The following is a 15,911-nucleotide window of genomic DNA, read 5'->3' as shown; positions in this document are numbered from 1 at the left end:
TTTCATCGGTTCCTGTTATATGGGAAAACTCAGTGCCAAATGCTTAATGCACAGACTACCCTATTCCAGTAGCTGAAGTTTATAACTTTTTAGACACTCAACCCACCAGGAGACTCGAACACTGGCCAACAAGGTGGCAGTTGCATGCTGTATCCACTACGCTATACTTCAAAGCCATAAGAGAGGTAGGAATTCTGGGGTATTTAACCAACCAGAAATTCCAATCCTCTCCCAGGCGATGAGATAGTGTGGGACCTCGGATGCTCTTTCATCGGTTCCTGTTATATGGGAAAACTCAGTGCCAAATGCTTAATGCACAGACTACCCTATTCCAGTAGCTGAAGTTTATAACTTTTTAGACACTCAACCCACCAGGAGACTCGAACACTGGCCAACAAGGTGGCAGTTGCATGCTGTATCCACTACGCTATACTTCAAAGCCATAAGAGAGGTAGGAATTCTGGGGTATTTAACCAACCAGAAATTCCAATCCTCTCCCAGGCGATGAGATAGTGTGGGACCTCGGATGCTCTTTCATCGGTTCCTGTTATATGGGAAAACTCAGTGCCAAATGCTTAATGCACAGACTACCCTATTCCAGTAGCTGAAGTTTATAACTTTTTAGACACTCAACCCACCAGGAGACTCGAACACTGGCCAACAAGGTGGCAGTTGCATGCTGTATCCACTACGCTATACTTCAAAGCCATAAGAGAGGTAGGAATTCTGGGGTATTTAACCAACCAGAAATTCCAATCCTCTCCCAGGCGATGAGATAGTGTGGGACCTCGGATGCTCTTTCATCGGTTCCTGTTATATGGGAAAACTCAGTGCCAAATGCTTAATGCACAGACTACCCTATTCCAGTAGCTGAAGTTTATAACTTTTTAGACACTCAACCCACCAGGAGACTCGAACACTGGCCAACAAGGTGGCAGTTGCATGCTGTATCCACTACGCTATACTTCAAAGCCATAAGAGAGGTAGGAATTCTGGGGTATTTAACCAACCAGAAATTCCAATCCTCTCCCAGGCGATGAGATAGTGTGGGACCTCGGATGCTCTTTCATCGGTTCCTGTTATATGGGAAAACTCAGTGCCAAATGCTTAATGCACAGACTACCCTATTCCAGTAGCTGAAGTTTATAACTTTTTAGACACTCAACCCACCAGGAGACTCGAACACTGGCCAACAAGGTGGCAGTTGCATGCTGTATCCACTACGCTATACTTCAAAGCCATAAGAGAGGTAGGAATTCTGGGGTATTTAACCAACCAGAAATTCCAATCCTCTCCCAGGCGATGAGATAGTGTGGGACCTCGGATGCTCTTTCATCGGTTCCTGTTATATGGGAAAACTCAGTGCCAAATGCTTAATGCACAGACTACCCTATTCCAGTAGCTGAAGTTTATAACTTTTTAGACACTCAACCCACCAGGAGACTCGAACACTGGCCAACAAGGTGGCAGTTGCATGCTGTATCCACTACGCTATACTTCAAAGCCATAAGAGAGGTAGGAATTCTGGGGTATTTAACCAACCAGAAATTCCAATCCTCTCCCAGGCGATGAGATAGTGTGGGACCTCGGATGCTCTTTCATCGGTTCCTGTTATATGGGAAAACTCAGTGCCAAATGCTTAAAAAAGTTATAAACTTCAGCTACTGGAATAGGGTAGTCTGTGCATTAAGCATTTGGCACTGAGTTTTCCCATATAACAGGAACCGATGAAAGAGCATCCGAGGTCCCACACTATCTCATCGCCTGGGAGAGGATTGGAATTTCTGGTTGGTTAAATACCCCAGAATTCCTACCTCTCTTATGGCTTTGAAGTATAGCGTAGTGGATACAGCATGCAACTGCCACCTTGTTGGCCAGTGTTCGAGTCTCCTGGTGGGTTGAGTGTCTAAAAAGTTATAAACTTCAGCTACTGGAATAGGGTAGTCTGTGCATTAAGCATTTGGCACTGAGTTTTCCCATATAACAGGAACCGATGAAAGAGCATCCGAGGTCCCACACTATCTCATCGCCTGGGAGAGGATTGGAATTTCTGGTTGGTTAAATACCCCAGAATTCCTACCTCTCTTATGGCTTTGAAGTATAGCGTAGTGGATACAGCATGCAACTGCCACCTTGTTGGCCAGTGTTCGAGTCTCCTGGTGGGTTGAGTGTCTAAAAAGTTATAAACTTCAGCTACTGGAATAGGGTAGTCTGTGCATTAAGCATTTGGCACTGAGTTTTCCCATATAACAGGAACCGATGAAAGAGCATCCGAGGTCCCACACTATCTCATCGCCTGGGAGAGGATTGGAATTTCTGGTTGGTTAAATACCCCAGAATTCCTACCTCTCTTATGGCTTTGAAGTATAGCGTAGTGGATACAGCATGCAACTGCCACCTTGTTGGCCAGTGTTCGAGTCTCCTGGTGGGTTGAGTGTCTAAAAAGTTATAAACTTCAGCTACTGGAATAGGGTAGTCTGTGCATTAAGCATTTGGCACTGAGTTTTCCCATATAACAGGAACCGATGAAAGAGCATCCGAGGTCCCACACTATCTCATCGCCTGGGAGAGGATTGGAATTTCTGGTTGGTTAAATACCCCAGAATTCCTACCTCTCTTATGGCTTTGAAGTATAGCGTAGTGGATACAGCATGCAACTGCCACCTTGTTGGCCAGTGTTCGAGTCTCCTGGTGGGTTGAGTGTCTAAAAAGTTATAAACTTCAGCTACTGGAATAGGGTAGTCTGTGCATTAAGCATTTGGCACTGAGTTTTCCCATATAACAGGAACCGATGAAAGAGCATCCGAGGTCCCACACTATCTCATCGCCTGGGAGAGGATTGGAATTTCTGGTTGGTTAAATACCCCAGAATTCCTACCTCTCTTATGGCTTTGAAGTATAGCGTAGTGGATACAGCATGCAACTGCCACCTTGTTGGCCAGTGTTCGAGTCTCCTGGTGGGTTGAGTGTCTAAAAAGTTATAAACTTCAGCTACTGGAATAGGGTAGTCTGTGCATTAAGCATTTGGCACTGAGTTTTCCCATATAACAGGAACCGATGAAAGAGCATCCGAGGTCCCACACTATCTCATCGCCTGGGAGAGGATTGGAATTTCTGGTTGGTTAATACCCCAGAATTCCTACCTCTCTTATGGCTTTGAAGTATAGCGTAGTGGATACAGCATGCAACTGCCACCTTGTTGGCCAGTGTTCGAGTCTCCTGGTGGGTTGAGTGTCTAAAAAGTTATAAACTTCAGCTACTGGAATAGGGTAGTCTGTGCATTAAGCATTTGGCACTGAGTTTTCCCATATAACAGGAACCGATGAAAGAGCATCCGAGGTCCCACACTATCTCATCGCCTGGGAGAGGATTGGAATTTCTGGTTGGTTAAATACCCCAGAATTCCTACCTCTCTTATGGCTTTGAAGTATAGCGTAGTGGATACAGCATGCAACTGCCACCTTGTTGGCCAGTGTTCGAGTCTCCTGGTGGGTTGAGTGTCTAAAAAGTTATAAACTTCAGCTACTGGAATAGGGTAGTCTGTGCATTAAGCATTTGGCACTGAGTTTTCCCATATAACAGGAACCGATGAAAGAGCATCCGAGGTCCCACACTATCTCATCGCCTGGGAGAGGATTGGAATTTCTGGTTGGTTAAATACCCCAGAATTCCTACCTCTCTTATGGCTTTGAAGTATAGCGTAGTGGATACAGCATGCAACTGCCACCTTGTTGGCCAGTGTTCGAGTCTCCTGGTGGGTTGAGTGTCTAAAAAGTTATAAACTTCAGCTACTGGAATAGGGTAGTCTGTGCATTAAGCATTTGGCACTGAGTTTTCCCATATAACAGGAACCGATGAAAGAGCATCCGAGGTCCCACACTATCTCATCGCCTGGGAGAGGATTGGAATTTCTGGTTGGTTAAATACCCCAGAATTCCTACCTCTCTTATGGCTTTGAAGTATAGCGTAGTGGATACAGCATGCAACTGCCACCTTGTTGGCCAGTGTTCGAGTCTCCTGGTGGGTTGAGTGTCTAAAAAGTTATAAACTTCAGCTACTGGAATAGGGTAGTCTGTGCATTAAGCATTTGGCACTGAGTTTTCCCATATAACAGGAACCGATGAAAGAGCATCCGAGGTCCCACACTATCTCATCGCCTGGGAGAGGATTGGAATTTCTGGTTGGTTAAATACCCCAGAATTCCTACCTCTCTTATGGCTTTGAAGTATAGCGTAGTGGATACAGCATGCAACTGCCACCTTGTTGGCCAGTGTTCGAGTCTCCTGGTGGGTTGAGTGTCTAAAAAGTTATAAACTTCAGCTACTGGAATAGGGTAGTCTGTGCATTAAGCATTTGGCACTGAGTTTTCCCATATAACAGGAACCGATGAAAGAGCATCCGAGGTCCCACACTATCTCATCGCCTGGGAGAGGATTGGAATTTCTGGTTGGTTAAATACCCCAGAATTCCTACCTCTCTTATGGCTTTGAAGTATAGCGTAGTGGATACAGCATGCAACTGCCACCTTGTTGGCCAGTGTTCGAGTCTCCTGGTGGGTTGAGTGTCTAAAAAGTTATAAACTTCAGCTACTGGAATAGGGTAGTCTGTGCATTAAGCATTTGGCACTGAGTTTTCCCATATAACAGGAACCGATGAAAGAGCATCCGAGGTCCCACACTATCTCATCGCCTGGGAGAGGATTGGAATTTCTGGTTGGTTAAATACCCCAGAATTCCTACCTCTCTTATGGCTTTGAAGTATAGCGTAGTGGATACAGCATGCAACTGCCACCTTGTTGGCCAGTGTTCGAGTCTCCTGGTGGGTTGAGTGTCTAAAAAGTTATAAACTTCAGCTACTGGAATAGGGTAGTCTGTGCATTAAGCATTTGGCACTGAGTTTTCCCATATAACAGGAACCGATGAAAGAGCATCCGAGGTCCCACACTATCTCATCGCCTGGGAGAGGATTGGAATTTCTGGTTGGTTAAATACCCCAGAATTCCTACCTCTCTTATGGCTTTGAAGTATAGCGTAGTGGATACAGCATGCAACTGCCACCTTGTTGGCCAGTGTTCGAGTCTCCTGGTGGGTTGAGTGTCTAAAAAGTTATATATATATATATATGTCGTACCTAGTAGCCAGAACGCACTTCTCGGCCTACTATGCAAGGCCCGATTTGCCTAATAGGCCAAGTTTTCCTGAATTAATATTTTTTCTGTAATTTTTTTCTTATAAAATGATAAAGCTACCCATTTCATTATGTATGAGGTCATTTTTTTTTATTGGAGTTACAATTAACGTAGATATATGACCGAACCTAACCAACCCTACCTAACCTAACCTAACCTATCTTTATAGGTTAGGTTAGGTTAGGTAGCCGAAAAAGTTAGGTTAGGTTAGGTTAGGTAGGTTAGGTAGTCGAAAAACAGTTAATTCATGAAAACTTGGCTTATTAGGCAAATTGGGCCTTGCATAGTAGGTAGAGAAGTGCGTTCTGGCTACTAGGTACGACATATATATATATATATATATATATATATATATATATATATATATATATATATATATATATATATATAGATAGATAGATAGATAGATAGATAGATAGATAGATAGATAGTTTTTATACTCTATTCCTTCCCGATACATTAAATATCAATATTATATAATGGGATTATATAATACATTATATAATCCCATTATATAATGTATTATATAATGGGCTTATATAATAGGAAGCCAAAATGGTGTGGTTAAGACTAACAGAAGCTAACAACCATTTAACCCTCCATAAAACGCGACACTGTAAACCTGTACTGAATTAGAGCGCCTCGAATTCACCATCTTTATCAGGACCGAAGGGTAGAGCGACGGTCTCGCTTCATGCAGGTCGGCGTTCAATCCCCGACCGTCCTAAGTGGTTAGGCACCATTCCTTCCCCTCCTGTCCCATCTCAAATCTTTTTCTGATCCCTTCCAAGTGATATATAGTCGTAATGGCTTCGCGCTTTCCCCTCTGATAGTTCCCTTCCCTTCCCAAACCCATGTCAACCCCGCTTCAACCTTTCTTCATTGTCTGTTGGACAAGACAGCCAAGCCTGACCTTCTCGACGCCCAAAGTCATGCCAACAAGTTTAATTTTATTGCTTCCGTGAGGTAACACCAAAGCTTAAGTCCCCCCCCCAACAAGAACTTTCAAGAAAAAGTTCAAGGAAAAGAAATTTGGAAGAGAAAGAGGAAGCGATCACTGGTGATGCTGCCTCTCACAACTTGGGGAAAGAGAGACATCTTTTGAGGTTCCGTGTAGAGCGATGCCTCCTCTCTCACTCTCCTAAACACACACACACACACACACACACACACACACACACACACACACACACACACACACACACACACACACACACACACACACTCTTTTAGTGTCAGAGTGGTTGACAAACTGGAATGCATTAGGCAGTGATGTGGTGGAGGCTGACTCCATATACAGCTTCAAGTGTAGATATGATAGAGCCCAATAGGCTCAGGAACCTGTACACCTGTTGATTGACGGTTGAGAGGCGGGACCAAAGAGCCAGAGCTCAACCCCCGCAAACACAACTAGGTGAGTAAATAGTATAACCAACACAGTTATTGGTGGCACTGTACTTTGTGTGTGATTTCACTGTCCGAAATGAGATCATTCTAATACATTACTGTTACCCCTTGTCTAAGTGGGCTTCGTCGTGTTTACGGCCGTGGACACAACCACGCTACAGCGCTGGGGTGAGGGCTGATGTTTACACTTTAGGCACGTAGCGAGGAGAAATGTTTACAGTAATCTCACGTTTTTCGCCTCTAATGAGTTCATTATGTAGGCCGTAACTTGATTTGGCTACTAATGATATACTCATTAAGCTCATGTTTAACGCATTTTATTAGTTTGATTTGTAAATGAGCTAAATTTATATATAGAATAAATTCTCATTACCTCAGACGAACTTTCCACCCAGCTCTCTCCTCTCCCATACAACTCTCTCTCTCTCTCTCTCTCTCTCTCTCTCTCTCTCTCTCTCTCTCTCTCTCTCTCTCTCTCTCTCTCTCTCTCTCTCTCTCTCTCTCTCTCTCTCTCTCTCTCTCTCTCTCTCTCTCTCTCTCTCTCTCTCTCTCTCTCTCTCTCTCTCTCTCTCTCTCTCTCTCTCTCTCTCTCTCTCTCTCTCTCTCTCTCTCTCTCTCTCTCTCTCTCTCTCTCTCTCTCTCTTTCATGATAATAATGCTAAGTCACAGAAAAAACGTTACGTAGAGTAATAATTACTTTCAAGAGGCGACTAATTCCATGGTTAGGTTACCACCCGCCTTCAGGCTATATTCATTCCAACCAGCGGTCGACCCCAGAGACGCATTCATGAATTTTAACATGCTGTTCAATCAGAATAGGGATTTTCTCAATTATAAATTAATATTGTTATATATTAGCATAACGCTGTGCATTTAGGAATTGGTTAGGTTAGGTGTTTTGGGTCTGTTGGCGATTATTTGTATTTGTAGTACGCGGGTGAAGCATTTACAGCGTTGTGGTTCGAGCAAAACTCGTCAGTGATGCACTTATTCCGGAAGTGTTCGAACGGAATCAGTTGTGAGTCGTGTGTAAACTGTTTTTCATTTATAAACAGCTGGGGGTTTGGCGAGTGCATGGAATCACTTTTGGGTCTTTTTTTGGAGGACGGGCTAGTAGGTGAGGCATTTACAGCGTTGTGGTTCGAACAAAAGTCGTCAGCGAAGCACTATTAGATAAGTTCGAACGTCGTCAGCTGTGAGTCGTGTTCAAATTTTTATTGATAAATTGATCATTTGGCTGCTTGATTAACGAGTATTTAGTCTTTGTTGATGAAGACAGGCTGACAGTGATTAAGTTAGTCCTTATTGTTCATGAAAGATAAACGACTCACTCACGACTCACAACTGACGACGTTCGAACAGTAATTCCATGATGACCTCTGTTCGAATCGCAACTCAGTAAATGCTTCACCCACGTACTTCAAATACAAATTAACACCAACAGAACCTAAACCCCTAACCTAACCTAACCTAACCTAGCCTAACCTTACCTAACCTAACCTAACCTTACCTAACCTAACCTAACCTAACCTAACCTAACCTAACCTAACCTAACCTACGCCTAACTATACGTAGAATTCTAATATATATACAATAGTATTAATGTATATGACAACAAATATATTTTTAATGCACAAAACGTTAAATACACAATTGATGAATGAGACTTTAGGGGACAACCGCCGCTATAACGAGCCTAGTTTGAGGACGTGGTGTCATTCAGTTCCGCTCCTTGCGTGACGATGATACGAGGTTCCATCATCATTCACAATTGATTGTGAGGGAGAAGAAAGTGCAAAATACGTTGCAGCCTAACGTTGAGACAACGTTTCGCTCATAATGAGTTTATCAAGTCTGTACATTCACTCCTACACTCCTAGTGGCGTATCGTAGAACTCTACACTTATGCTGGTACGCTGAATCCAAATTACTGGTTCTGGTTCGCTGGTTCATGGAGTTTACACGTAGATCTCTTGAGGGAATGAGGTGTGACACTCTCAAGAGCCGTAAACCAGCAGTATTCCGTGATTTACCTTGTCTATACACTCGGACACTCTCGCCCAAGTATTCTCTGCTCCTGTGCCTCTCCTCCTGTCTCTCTGCTGCTGTCCCTCTGCTGTTGTCTCTCTGCTCCTGTGCCTCTGCTGCTGTCCCTCTGCTCTAGTGCCTCTGCTCCTGTGCCTCTGCTGCTGTGCCTCTGTTCCAGTGCCTCTGCCCCAGTGCCTCTGCTCCAGTGTCTCTGCTCCAGTCCCTCTGCTCCTGTCCCTCTGCTCCTGTCCCTCTGCTCGTCTCATCTGAAGCGTGACTATACACATACTAAGAGGCGTATTTTCCTACATGTTAAGAGGAAGAAAATTAATTTCTGATTATTCAACCTGCAGGTCGATTAATAAGCAGTTGTGGCGTCTTAACATATCTCTCCAGAGGTCAACAATCCCAACTCGGAAATAAAACCCATTCGCCCTCGACTCTGTGAATTTGAACGAATGGGTGTCGAACATTTGTACCGGCGTGAAAACATTAGCCAAAATCTCTTTAATCCAATTTCTTTGCTCACGGCCTATTTTCGAAATACCCCTCCACTTCACCCATGAACGGCAAATATATATATATATCCTTCCCAACAGACGCTAATAAATTTTATTTTTTTTTTTAATAATTTCTGCCATTTTATGCACTTGGGTCCTGGGAGACTCGAACCCTGGAACCCCAGAGCGAGAGAGTAGCTGTATCAACCACGCTATGAACAGATACAATGCCAACTTATCCTCCTGCTTAGACAGTACTTATTGTAACTATGTGAGCCATCACACACATTGATGTAATGATTCAATTAGTTGAATTTGATACTGTTCCCTTTATACAGTCAGGAAAAATGATTCTAAAACCCAAATTTAAATATTCTCAAGCCTAGTATAGCACATATATGTACTATATTAGGCCTCAAGTAATGTGTAATAGGCCTAGGATGGGTTATTTTTATATTAGCACCATTAAAACAATACCCTGAACAATTTGTCCAAAAAACAATAGTACTTCTACTTGCTAATTGTCCAATCCGTCAATATATGTGCGATGGTCATATATTAACATATTCCGCTCTGTACTGTTCCATGCTGTTATCCGCAGACTGTTCTGGGACAATTAACGGAGGTATCTGTTATCTTGTATCTTTGTTCCCACTACCAAACACGCAACGCGGCCCGAGTTAACTTAGGTTCTAATGGTTATTAGTAGTGTTGAATTGTGTAGTTATGGTCGCAGGTGTTGTCTGTTGCTGGGTTTATATTTACAGCAGTGGGAGACGGAGAGTGAGAGAGGATGAGAGACATATATATTCTCTGTCTCTGTCTCTCTGTCTGTCTGTCTCTCTCTCTCTCTCTCTCTCTCTCTCTCTCTCTCTCTCTCTCTCTCTCTCTCTCTCTCTCTCTCTCTCTCTCTCTCTCTCTCTCTCTCTCTCTCGTGCCGTTTCAGTGGGGGAATTTAGTTTTAAATATGTTTTGAACATAATATATATATATAATATATATATATATATATATATATATATATATATATATATATATATATATATATATATATATATGTGTGTGTGTGTGTGTGTGTGTGTGTGTGTGTGTGTGTGTGTGTGTGTGTGTGTGTGTGTGTGTGTGTGTGTGTGTGTGTGTGTGTGTGTGTGTCATATGCTACTGTATAGTGGAGAAACTGTAGGCATAGATGGCCAAGCTTCCTGTTGACCAGACCACACACTAGAAAGTGAAGAGACGACGGCGTTTCGGTCCGCTTCTTGCATGTTTGGAGCAGTATACGAGAGCTTGAATCACACACACTGTTGGAGTCGCTACAGATCGTATGTTCCCCAACTAGCAGTTTGGTAAATATTCTTAGAGCTTGGTACAGAGAATTCAATTCTACTGCGAATATTGGTTGCTGGTTGGGTAGTCGCCCTCTCTGCTTGAAGTGGTAATCCGGGGTGCTGTTGACGGAGGGGGTCATTGTTGCTTTGGATGAGAGATCCATCTGTATAAATTGCGATGGTCTTGTGGTTGCTGTATTTCATCGTGGAGATGAAGGTTCAGGCTCACTGTGATGCTAACTGACTTTGTTTGTGTTTGAAGGGAATACAGATACTTCAATCGGAAAAGGAGAAAGACCCGCGAGTAGACATAACCCAAATCTGATACCAGAGGTCCAAATAACATCATAAGTGTATGGTACACCATCCAAAGATTGTGTATCATTCACAAAATTAGACATAGAGGCTTTTTGGCCCTAATGCATAGCTCAGCAACATATCCACTCTTGAATATGCATCCCCAGCATGCAGCTCTGATCTTAAAAAAGAACTAGAAAAACTAGAGAAGTTCCCAAGATATGCATCGGGACTAGTTCCGAAGTTGAAGGAATTGAGCTATGAGGAAAGACAGAGCTAGATATTACTACACCGGAGAAAAAGAGATAGGGGTGACATGATAACAACGTATAAGATTTCAAAGGAAATTGACAAAATAAATAAAGCAACATTGCTCAAATGCTAGGAAGAGCAGAACGAGGGGTCATAGATGGTCACTAGAGACACAGATAAGTCAATTGTTAGAAAGAACTTTTCAGTGGTAGACCAAGCTGTCAATATCTTGAGATCTTGAGGTTATCTTGAGATGATTTCGGGGCTATTTTTTTAGTGTCCCCGCGGCCCGGTCCTCGACCAGGCCTCCACCCCCAGGAAGCAGCCCGTGACAGCTGACTAACACCCAGGTACCTATTTTACTGCTAGGTAAGAGGAGCATAGGGTGAAAGAAACTCTGCCCATTGTTTCTCGCCGGCGCCCGGGATCGAACCCGGGACCACAGGATCACAACTCCAGCGTGCTGTCCGCTCGGCCGACCGGCTCCCTATAAGAAGAATACATTAGACGCAGAAGACGTTGATGCTAATTCGATTAAAAATTGTAAATACATAAAGATAAAAATGTGAGAATTAATCTCACATCTTATTAGTCTTATTAGTCTTATTAATCTTATTAGTCTTTGAATTAATCTGGGAACGATTTCAAGACCTCAAGCAAAAGCAAGACCTCACTTCCCCCGTACACACTGATTGGTACTTACCTTTACCAATCTGTACTTAGCTTAGAAGCTTAGACACCCTAACCGGATTACAGGAGTACACAACCACTCCTGATGCTCTGATGAGAAGATACGAGCACCACTCAGCCACACAGGAGTCAGCCAATCAGACATTGAGAGCTCGCCATTGAGATTATTATCCCACCATTACGGTCAGTTAACATTTCAGTCAGCCGCTGGGCCAGTCAGTCAGTCAGTCAGCCGCTGGACCAGTCAGTCAGTCAGTCAGTCAGCGAGTTAAGCAGTCAGCTAGCCCCACTGTCAGCCGGTCGCCGTGAATGTCAGCCATGGAGGACCAGCTTCACGAGTCTATTAACATTCACGCCAGCAACGTTTCCTTCCTTGTTCGTAATGTCGTGGTGGGCGAGGGAGAGAGAGGGAGAGAGAGAGAGAGAGAGAGAGAGAGAGAGAGAGAGAGGAGAGAGAGAGAGAGAGAGAGAGAGAGAGAGAGAGAGAGAGAGAGAGAGAGAGAGTGAGAGAGAGAGAGAGAGAGAGAGAGAGAGAGAGACAGAGACAGTGAGAGAGAGAGAGAGAGAGAGAGAGAGAGAGAGAGAGAGAGAGAGAGAGAGAGAGAGAGAGAGAGAGAGAGAGAGAGAGAGAGAGAGAGAGAGAGAGAGAGAGATTAGGATAAACGTTTATAAAACCACACATACACGTTCTCAATTCTCTGTTCCTAACTCGTTTTAAAGTCTGATTTCAATCATGTTTTATAATTAAGTTGGATCATAGTTAACTCCTTCATTAAAGGACGGAAGAAGACAATCTATAGAGCGACGCGCGAGCCATCTGTTGACCTGTAAACCATCTACACTACACACAGCCATCTGTTGACCTGTAAACCATCTACACTACACACAGCCATCTGTTGACCTGTAAACCATCTACACTACACACAGCCATCTGTTGACCTGTAAACCATCTACACTACACACAGCCATCTGTTGACCTGTAAACCATCTACACTACACACAGCCATCTGTTGACCTGTAAACCATCTACACTACACACAGCCATCTGTTGACCTGTAAACCATCTACACTACACACAGCCATCTGTTGACCTTGTAAACCATCTACACTACACACAGCCATCTGTTGACCTGTAAACCATCTACACTACACACTGACTTCATTAATTACAGACCATACGAAAAACTAACATTTAGTATTTACGTAGCAAATAATATGCTAGGTGAAACTTCCGGGGGATGGAGTTTGTTATATAGGAAGATTTTAAAATGTGAAAATCCGGGTATTTAGGTACGACCCTGACCCACGTACGACCATCCTGGATAAGAGACCAGTCACCGTGCATGGTTACGTGAGACTAGCCGCGAGCGTCAGGCTTCCAATCTCGAACAAAATGAATATTATCTTATATAATAAAAGGTTATTTAGCTGTGTCACTTGTCTCTGTGTCCCCTTCATTGTCTCTCTCTATCTATAAAAAAATTGGGTGAGACTAGCCTTAAACCTCTGGCCTGAACCCCTGCCAGAATTTCTGATTTAAATTCATTCTATAAATGAGAATGTCTAATCTAATTTTTGCTTCAACATTGAATTTTAACAGGAGTACACATGCTTGCAACTGTGCTTGTAAAACGGCTGTGCAACACAACAATCAAAATTGGGAGTCATTTAATGCCTATACGCCATTTATTAGGGAATCAACAAGAGATCAGATTCGGGACTATCGTTTTTTGAAACCTTTTGGTCGCAAATGAGAGCATAAAATTGCTGCCATTTGTTGTTGGATTAAAGTCTAAACAACTAAACTATTGGTTGCAAAACATTGACACAATCTGTAGTTAGACAACTCTCTCTTTGATCCCCCTTAAGTCCTCCTCCCAGTGGGTTGGTACACTATGTGTGGTGGTGGTACACTGTGTGTGGTGGTGGTACACTGTGTGTCGTGTTGGTACACTGTGTGTGGTGGTGGTACACTGTGTGTCGTGTTGGTACACTGTGTGTGGTGGTGGTACACTGTGTGATGATAGATAATACACTCTCTGACGATAGACAACCCGTTCTCGCACTTTCTTACAGTCAATATTGACTTATTAAATACGTGCATATGTGACATACTAAACATACTAGTTTACTTTGAAAAGCTTCATAGAAAACACTGACCTTACCTAACCTTCTTAGTATGTTAAGATAAGCATCTTATTGTTTCGTAATTACAATTATTACTTAACTTATACCTATAACAGGTTAAGTAATAATTGTAATTACGAAGCAATAAGAGGCTTATCTTAACATATTAAGAAGGTTAGGTAAGGTCGGTGTTTTCTATGAAGCTTTTCAAGGTAAACTAGTATGTTACATATGCACGTATTTAATAAGTCAATACTGACTATACGAAAGTGCGAGAACGGGTTGCGATAGATAATACACTCCGTGACGATAGATAATACACTCTTTCTAACTCTATCCATAAATGGATTTTTATTAACTGCATCTAATGTGTCTCTTTCTCACTGTGTCATTGACAATGTGTGTGTTGTGACCTGACAGGGAGAGGAACTGGTTCAGAACGTGAGTGCCGGAGTGCTGGTGAGTGACTTGACACTGGCACTCCAAAGCGTCGGGCGTCAACGTTCGGGACGTTACCAATGCGTCGCCTCCAACGTCGAGGGCGACGCACACAGCCACAGCGTCGACATTAGCATCAAGTGTGAGTAGACAAAATCCTCTATCAATGTTTTTTTCAAGTAAAACCATTTTTCTGTTTTCTCTATGCAATTTTTTTTTGTATTTAGAGATGTGATTATACGTTTTTTCTGTGTTATTCAGGGGAACATATCCAACTTGTCTTGTTTCTTTGTAATTATTTTACTAAATTTTGTTCAAACTTGAGAAGCAGCTATTAAAACGGTTCGGAATTTTTGTTCAATAAAATGCTGATTCTCCTTTTTCTTCGTTGGCGAGATGTAGAGTGCAAAGTAGCTCAGGTGTTCTGTGGTACAGACACATATGGTGTAGTGGAGTGTAGGGAACACACAGCCGGCTTTCCTGGAGTAGTTTTCTCTCCAGTCAACTCTCCAGAGTATCCGAACGTTCGATCCCAAACCAGGAAGCACGTCTGGCAAGCCTCCTTGCTCTTAACACTCCTTATTTCACCCTTTTCCTTACACCTCATACGCCCTCTGTTCACAAATTGTCTGACATTTGATATAAGAACATAAGAATGAAGGTAGCTGCAGACAGACGGCCTCTTGGCCCATACGAGGCAGCTCTTACATATGCCTCTGTTCATAACTTTGATAGCACCTAATGCTTCTGTTTATCTAGGATAACGTGGCCGAAGATGACCAAACCGAACTTCAGAATGTGGAGAAAGGACGACGTTTCGGTCCGTTCAGGACCAGTATCAAGCCGTGTGTTGATAATGGTCTGATACACACATAAGTTGATAATGACGGACCGAAACGTTGTCGTTATCTTGAGATCTTGAGGTTATCTTGAGATGATTTTGGGGCTTTTTAGTGTCCCCGCGGCCCGGTCCTCGACCAGGCCTCCACCCCCAGGAAGCAGCCCGTGACAGCTGACTAACACCCAGGTACCTATTTTACTGCTAGGTAACAGGGGCATAGGGTGAAAGAAACTCTGGCCATTGTTTCTCGCCGGCGCCTGGGATCGAACCCAGGACCACAGGATCACAAGTACAGCGTGCTGTCCGCTCGGCCGACCGACTCCCAGGATCGTTTCTCCACATTCTGATGTGTGGTTTGGTCGTGATCGTAAGTGCTAGACAGCAGTAGAATAAAGTGACTTGTAACTTTAAGATAATATACACATAGAATATAAGTCACTCGTTAGAATTAAAGGCCTGTAAAGAGCCAATTAGACTTCCAGGCCCTCGACAAAGTGAAACCATCTCCTGCACTCAAGTGCTTGTTGGAGTGGATACTGTTTCTTAATGCGGAAACAGTGTTGTGAAAAACATATCGCGAGTTAAATTGCGGAAAAATAATGTTCCCAATGGCTTGTAGAAACCAAACAGGTTTATAACTACGCAGTTAAAATGAAAGCGACATACAGCTTCCTTCACCCTCTGACCTGAGGCTCCGATTCCAGACACTTGAATATCTTGACTGCAATCCCTTATATCCTCTGGAAACGGGCATCTTACTAGCAAGATAACACATACATAATATACAACGCTTATAATGTACAATACACCTGTAT

The 15,911-nt window shown here is 43.1% G+C and overlaps 1 protein-coding gene across 2 annotated transcripts in view; it reads left to right on the top strand.

Moving 5' to 3' along the window:
* LOC123759537 (nephrin) overlaps positions 1-15,911 on the top strand; it is a 500,550-nt gene that overhangs the window by 397,677 nt on the left and 86,962 nt on the right. For both annotated transcript variants that reach the window (XM_069335264.1, XM_069335263.1), the window contains one exon: positions 14,238-14,397. In XM_069335264.1, coding sequence (XP_069191365.1) covers positions 14,238-14,397 — 160 coding nt within the window. The remainder of the gene's footprint in view (positions 1-14,237; positions 14,398-15,911) is intronic.

The sequence above is a fragment of the Procambarus clarkii genome, chromosome 32, assembly GCF_040958095.1.
Source record: "Procambarus clarkii isolate CNS0578487 chromosome 32, FALCON_Pclarkii_2.0, whole genome shotgun sequence".
Lineage (NCBI taxonomy): Eukaryota > Metazoa > Arthropoda > Malacostraca > Decapoda > Cambaridae > Procambarus > Procambarus clarkii.
Note: the sequence above shows the minus strand (reverse complement) of the source record. Positions and strands in the feature narration are given on the sequence as shown.